The sequence below is a fragment of the Onychostruthus taczanowskii genome, unplaced genomic scaffold, assembly GCF_017590055.1.
Source record: "Onychostruthus taczanowskii isolate IOZ18803 unplaced genomic scaffold, ASM1759005v1 scaffold56, whole genome shotgun sequence".
Lineage (NCBI taxonomy): Eukaryota > Metazoa > Chordata > Aves > Passeriformes > Passeridae > Onychostruthus > Onychostruthus taczanowskii.
In genome coordinates, this window is record NW_024503235.1 from 4,178,589 (window position 1) to 4,186,275 (window position 7,687).

The 7,687-nt window shown below is 51.9% G+C and overlaps 1 protein-coding gene across 1 annotated transcript; it reads right to left on the reverse strand.

The window, feature by feature from the left end:
- Positions 1-563: 563 nt before the first annotated feature.
- CITED4 (Cbp/p300 interacting transactivator with Glu/Asp rich carboxy-terminal domain 4) lies at positions 564-2,700 on the reverse strand. Its single transcript, XM_041417662.1, has one exon. The coding sequence runs from the start codon at positions 2,409-2,411 to the stop codon at positions 1,797-1,799; it is 615 nt and encodes a 204-aa protein (XP_041273596.1). The 5' UTR covers positions 2,412-2,700; the 3' UTR covers positions 564-1,796.
- Between the last annotated feature and the right edge of the window lie 4,987 nt (positions 2,701-7,687).

The following is a 7,687-nucleotide window of genomic DNA, read 5'->3' on the forward strand; positions in this document are numbered from 1 at the left end:
AGCCCCATTACTACAGGGCAGGAAAGGAACACTTGGGTATCCCCCTCAACTCTGCAAAGGAACTGGCTGGAAACCCTTTAAGAAGGAAAATTCAAGCCCTGTAAGAGTAGGAGAGCAATGGCTGTTTGATTTTTAGAGCCTTTGTGGCATAGAAAACTGCAGAGAGCTGCAGCCCAGCTATCAGAGGTGCACACAGTCTGGAAGGAGTCACCACCCACTTGTCCAAGCAACTCTAAATGATGTTTAAGTCTTTTCCAACCATTCTAGGATTCTATCAGCTGGCTCAGCCAGCAAAAACAGCCATTCTGCTGCAAAGCAACACCATCCACATCTGTAATTTCTCCTCAGTACAGAAAAGGAGCATCTCATCCTCCCAGCCACACTTCAAGGACTTAGTGCCAAGCATTAAACTAGAAACCCAATCCTTCCAACTCGAGTATCAGGTGGGGCACACAAGTGACCGGGCCTACAGCCCACCAGCAGGAGCAAAGGCAACGCTTCTCCCAGTGGTCCACACCGCAGCAATCTGGAGATGGCCACTGAACAAAAGCACACGGGAGATATTTCAGCTTTTATTCGCAAATCCATCTGTACATTCCGACTCGCCGAGAGGCAGCTGGCAGGGGCCGGCAGCACCAGGGGGCAGCAGCAACCAGGAGTCACCGGAGCTTCCCCAGCGCCTGGAAACAGGAGCCAGCGGAGAAACCAAACCCCGCCGGCTTTTACATCTCACCTTCTCTGAGCAAGGGAATTGGAAATCGAGTCATCTTTATCACATTCAGAAAGGTGTTGGATTTAGAGTCCTGCGCGTTCAGCACAACGATCTCGAGTTGAAGTGACTATTCTGCAGAGCAGCTTGAAAACTACCCCAGGCTTGCTTTTCCCGAAGCCAGCATCTTAAAGCTGCAGTACTCTCCAGGCATCTTTCGCAGCAGTCCCAAAGCCAAATAACAAAAGGAGCCCTTGCAAATAAATAATGACAGGAAAATAAATAAGATTAGAACTGAAATATACAGTTACATGGTCTTTATTTGGTTTCAGAGGTGGAAAAATGTGGAGCCAGACTGCAGCTTTAAGCCTCATGCCTGAATCGACCTCAAACACTTGGTAAATTTTACAGCTGATTAGCAGTACAGGTCCGAGATCTGAAGTTCCACGGAGATGAACATTTAGGCACAAACGCAAACCCTTCCCCAAGGCATACTTTATTTTTGCGAGTTAGAAAAAAAGCCTGCTATGGGGAAGTGCCCCTTCCCGAGCTGAACAGACATGACTGAAGACCTATTTACTGTCACAGTAAAACATCCCAACAAATAACTAACCCCACCCATGGTTGCAAGGGAAAACTGGTTCAAACCATGCACCAGGGAGACAATTCTCTCTCAGGATCCTTCAACTCCACTGGCACCAGAGAATCCACGAACAAATCCAGCTACCAGCAGGGCTGCCAGCTGCCTATCGCTTATTGTGCTCCAAGCCTAGTTGAGGAAAGTCATAAGTCCATTATTTCTACTTAAGCCAGAAATCCAGTTAATGTCATTTAGAGGCAGTTCTACAGCAGGAGCTCTTGATCTGCTCTCTGCTTGGGGTGCACCAACCCCCTCTCCAGAAACTCCCACACAGAAAAAACGCACAGAAGAGAAAAGCAATCCATTGCAAGCCAGTGTCCGATGATTGTCCCTTTGGGGAGGGCAGGAATCCAGGACAGGGCAAGGCAGGGGAAGGGAGGAGTATGGCAGGTGGGGAAAAGTAAGAAACAAACTCAAAACCACCAAGTAGGAGGAGCTCAAAGCCCCTCAACAGCTGATGGCACTGGGTTGCTGTTTGCTAACAAAGTCTGAAATGAAGTCGAACTCGTTCTGTCCCAAGAATAACTCTGGCAGCTCCTGAATCCGGTCCAACCCCAGTTCCAGGACAAGGGATGTCAAGACCTCCTCATCTATAAGATCAGTGTCCATAACATTCAATGTCAGCGCTGGTGAGGGCATGTGCTGCATGCCCGGGTGCTGGCCCGGCCCCACTCTGTACTGCTGGGCACCCGCTCCCATGGGCCCGTTGCTCATGCCCAGCGGGTGGCCCTGGTACTGGGTGTTGAGTTTTTGTAGGTGCATGCTGGCCATGAGCTGCTGCGTGCCCACCGGCCCCATGTACTGCTGCTGCTGACCCGGGCCATTGAACATCATTGCGTTCTGCATCTGGTGGTGGCCCATCTGTCCGCTGAGGCTGGGTCTTGGCCTCATCGCACCGTCCATGGCAGCCCCTCCGTAGGGCATCATCTGAGCGGCGGCAGGCAGCGTCCTCAGCACATGCTGCCCGTGCTGCGGGGGTCCCTGCAGCCCGCTCACCCCCATGCGGTAGCCCTGCAGCCCGGCGCCACCGTGGCTCATCGGCATCATCATATGCTCGGCCATGGCTCCAGGTCCCTGCGAGACGACAGCGGCTCGGCCACGGCTCCCGGGGACGGCTCCGCGTCCCGCTCCCGCCGAGCCGGCTCCGACAGAAGATCCCGGCGTGCCCCCACCTCCGCCCGGGGAAGGCACGGCTCCGCTCCCTCCGCAGGGTCCGCTGGCGGGGGAAGGTGCGCGGGGAGCCCCGCCAGGAGCCGGGCTGTGCCCGCGGTACGCACCGGTCCGGGCTCCGGCGGGCAGCGGCTCCCCTCTCGGGCTCAGCCGAGCTCAACTCGGCTCCGCGGCTCGGCTGGGCTGGCCGGGACCCGCGGCCGCGCTCCCGCTCTTATAGCGGGCGGGCGGGGGCGGCCCCGGCGGCCATTGGAGCGCGGGCGGGCGGCCCGGCCCCGCGGGCGGAGAGAGGGAGGGAAGGAAGGGAGGGAGGAAGGAGGCGCGTTCGGTCCTGCCTCAGCTCAGCTCAGCTCAGCTCAGCCCGGCTCGGTAGTCCCGCCAATGCATCCTTCTGGCACTGCAAGAGGCGCCCCGTCAGCTCTCTGCAGTCACCTCTCCGGTGCCTTCCTCCTCACAGTGCCACTGCCCAAGTCTTTGTACCCACTGACGCACCGAGGCTCAGGTCCCACCTGTTTACGCTGAAGGGTGCACCTTTGTCAGGTGCTCCCGTGGCCGAGAACAGCCGGTGGCATCAGCTGCGTGCTTGGTTACTCGGTCAGAAATATCTTCCTAGCAAGGATGCACCAACCTTCCAAACACAGATGGTACTGAGGATATTGTACACACAGGGGTTTGCTGCTATAACTGTCTGCGGCAGTGTCTTTGTCACCTCTGAGGTGAGCTCTGTCTCCAGTGCCCACCTGCTGAGCTTTGCTAGCCAAATTATACCACCATGGGTGTAGACTACAGCAGCTCTGGTGCTCTCTTCAGGACATGGTGCATGTCCAGTAGTGCATGAAAGAACAGCAGCGATCTTCCTTGTCTGCTTTGCGTGTTGAAGAAACCTAGAGACTTCCTTATAAAAGGAACTTGTATTAGTGTGCATAGTTACCTGCTTGGAAGGCACGGAATGACACAGTTCAGCTTACTTCCCCAACTTCATTCTTTGTCTCTGTCCTCTCCCAGACAGCTCTTAACCACAGCATTACAGACCATGGCAGTGGTCTGACAGAACTGGCAGTGACAGACAGAGCTTTTCTGCTGGCTTGCAGCAGGTTATTTGTGGAGTTTTAAGTGTTCTGTATATTCAGGGTACTCGCAGACCCTTGTGAGCAGAGGAAAGGTCTAAGTCAGGCAGCATGAGCACCTTAGGGGAGTTCTGAGCCATGGTACTGACCCAAAGGGTTACTTTTAAGGAATATTTCTGTATCAAAACACTTTAAACCAGCAGCTCAGAGCAGGGAACACCTGGGAGCCTTCAGCTCCAAGACACCAGCAGCCAGGAATGGAAAGTGTCTTCTCTTATCTGGACAGAGCACAGGGCCATAAATCTCCAGGACATTCTGGGAGCTGCATTTGTTTGTGCCACCTTCTGCCTTGTTAGGTGGCTGGGATAGGTTTCTGGTGTTGTTGCTGAGCCTCTAGCTGATGAATCAGTTAGTTAATTGTTCCTTATAATTACGTAATGATTGTTTTTTAACTCTAGAGATTTTGACAAATGCATTTTTAGTACTAATAAACACATGCTCACATACATATACCTGCCTGCCTACAAGTTCACATGCAGATGCACACCCAGGTGAGGAATAAATGCTAGGGGAGTGTCTGCCCTGGTCTTTTCAGAGGCATCCAGCCATGAAAACATCTCTCACTTGGAGGAGAGGTGTGGTGTGTCCTGCAAGACCTGGGCAGGGGCAGGAATTCTTGGACAGGAGTAACATGTGGGAAAGGACTCTCTACAGCATTTGCATTACTGAAGACCCCAAAGGTGGTAAATTGCCCTTCATTTTGGAAACAAGTCAGCAGATGACAGAACACTCTTGCTGAACACAAATGGGCAGGTCCCCTCTATCTCTGTCCTCTCTCATGCCCCTTCTCCTGCAAGGCTGAGACCAATCAGCTGCTCATCCAGTCTGAGAAGAATTTGACCAGAAATAGAGCTGTGTCCCAGCTTTGTGCCATTGTCCCTAAATGTTTCCCCAGCATGACCTGGGGTGTTTGAGAAGAACCAGTGCCTGCAGGAAGGGAAGGGCACAGGGGGATGGGATGATGGGAGGCATTGCAGTGGGCAGAGGTGTCCAGAGAGCCACAGCTTCCATGCTTGCCATGTGTGTGCCAGTTTCCTGTGCTCTGTGTCCTGAGGGCTCCCTGTTCTTGAACCATAAAAAGTAAATTTTACAGGGACCAGCTTAGACAGGCCTGCTGCAATTCAGTGCCCCAGCTGCTGGCTGGGGAGCAGAGTTGGGAAAGGGCTGACCTGTTCTGGTAGCATCCCTCTCTGCTCTTTTTGGCCTAGAACAATCAGTGGGTCCTTGTGCTCAGGTCTTGAGGATTAAGGACCCAAATCGCTGCAGCCATATTTACAAACACTGTGTGTGACCCCTCTAACCCCAGGCTTGTGTCTCTGCCCTGCCATCTGTCATCAGCCCAAGGACAGACTGGCCTTTCTGGGGAGGCAGATAAACTGCCACATCCAGCCCTTGGGCTCTTGGTCAGTGAGCCCTGACTGAAGTCACCACATCAGCCACCTCCATCAGGGTGTCAGTCATGGCTTCCTGACATGGGACTTCCCAATGTCTTGGGGTGATTTTATGATGATACTTTATTCCCTAATCATTTGCTTTATGCCCAGAAATGGCTGCTGTAGCTTTATGATGGACCTGGGATGGGGTGGGGAGCCTTGGGCTCCTGTGTGGTTTGGCTCAAACCCTCTCTCTCTCTCCAGTGTGCTTGGGCTGTGGTGTGGAGCAGAACATTGTTCCTTTTGTTGGATTAGTTCTTTTGCTACCTTGAAGCAAGACGTTTTTAGTTTCCTTTCCCTAGCCTGGAGGCTGTATTGGGAATCCTCTTGGCAGCTTTTTGTTTTTTTTTATCTTGAACTGTCTCGGCTTTGATTTTTTTTTTTTTTTGGTCCATCTGGGGAGCTGGTAGGGGACCACCCTGAACCTGAGACCTTGGAGAAGCTGCACCAACACGAGAAAGGACACTAGAACCCACCAGCTTTGCCTGCTGTGAGGAGACCCATGCCAGCAAGGTTCCCATCTCTTCTGCCCAAGCACTGTGTGAGCTCCTGTTCCCCTCCTTCCCTGAGACAAAGGAGGGCAGCTGCCATCCACATGGGCTGGGGGTTAAGGTTTTGAAATTTTGATATTTAGCATTTATTCAATCCTTTCCTGTGCCTTGCAGGCACACCTTTGTTTTTTGGTTTGCTTTTTTTTATTTTATTTTTTGTTAATAAACAGTTTTGTTGTTTGTTTTTTTTTTTCACTTTCACCCACTGGTATTCATTTCTCATTGGAAAAAGGGACTACTGGAACACTTCTCTTTAGAGGAAGCACTAATTTCAGAGCATTTTCTCCTGAATTTGTCTCCAAACCGAGACACCCATATCTCTACTGTACTGGTATCATCAGCCCTGTGTTACCAAGGGTGCATTACCCAGGCTGGGGATTATTCAGATTGTTGCTCCAGTGGCACCAGTTTGCCTCAGTATGACTGGGGATGTGGCAGCACTGCCATGTGTCTTTGTCCCAGGTCAAGGCATCCATGTGGGTGGCCAGAAGTTCAGGGATCTGACCACCAGCCCTTGACAGATCTTTTCTTTTCCCTCTTAGGAGGCAGCCTGATTCCCAGCTCTGTGTCACCGTGATTTTGTTTAGGTGAGGTGTTCCCTCCACATGTTTGATGCCTGATCTCATGCATTGACTGTGCAGTTCCAGTGGAATTCCAGTGGTAAACTCCTGCCCCCAAGCTCCCCAGAGAGGAGAGGTAGCACGGGCATGTGTTTTCTGTAAGCACAAAGACTTTTATCTTGCAAGGTTCACCAGCCCACAGCCAGCTCCTTGCTGATGGCTCAGTGCCCTGGGAAGAAAGAGGGACCACGAACCAGGCAGAAGGAGGCTAAACACATCTGTTGGACTTGGAGGGTCCCAGAGCCCACCCTGCCCACCCCACAGGGCCTGCTTTTCCCTGCTGGTGTATCTGATTCCTTCAAGTCCTGCCTGGAGACACCTCTGCTGCCTCTCCCTGAGCTGCCAAGGGGTTGAAAGTTTTTCTACCTAACATTTGACTGTCTTGGGACATAGACTTTATTAAAGTATTCACTGTCAGCTGCTGAAGGTCTCTGTACCAGGTCTGGAAGGATCCTAGGGAGCCTCTGCTGCACATCTAATGCTTTCCCAGCAGATTTGTTTATTGACAACCTGGAGATGAGAAGGGGGTGCAATGCACTGTCATTTTTCATTTGTTTAAGGACCATGGCAGTTTGCAAACATCAACTCTGGAGGTGAGAAGTGCAGCAGAGACTATGGTGCTATAAATGCTGAACCAGGAGTAAATTCTGATGGAATTTCTTTAGTTTGGCTTTAAATAGGTATGTCAACAAGCCAAGATTTAGAAGTTAAATTAAATATTAATTTTCTTTACACTGAGTTACACTTACAGGTGTCTCTGACAAAGAGAAGTGGCCAACAGCAAATCCTTTGAGACACCCTGGTACCCCAAACCTATTTCCTGTCCCTAAATGGGTCTGACATGGACAATTAAGGTGACAACTACCATTCACTGGGCAGGATGTGGGGAATCTGTGCTTCCGTCAGGGCCATGGGTGCCAGCACGGCACAGCAAGGAGTTGTGGTGGATCTGAGCTCCCTGGGGGCTGTGAGCAGGGCAGAGCAACATCTCCTGGGAAGCTGCCCCAGACACTGCCTGCAGTGATAGGTCTGTGGAGCTGGCACCCCACAGGGGATTTACAGGGAAGGACTTTGCCCAGCACAGTCACGGTGCCATGCCATCCCTCGGTACATGTGGGGCAGGAACAGGCTCGTGCCAGCATGGAGCTTCCTTGAGCAAATGCCTCTTAGAGATGGGATGTGTGGCTTTTCTCATTTCTCATTTCTCTGCAAGGAGCTGTGGGTGTGCAGCAGGAAAGACTTTTTGTTAAGATTGAAAAAACACCCAGATATTAAGGAGGAAAAGCAAAGAGCTCAGATGTGGCTCCTCTCTGGGCACAAGTGACTGCACAGCCACACAGCAGCCACACCCAGCAGCAGCCCTGAATCTCCTCTCCCTGATTTCTGCCTGGTGAAAGGGTCTTCCAGGAGAGCAGAATCCAGGTGCTACATCAGCCT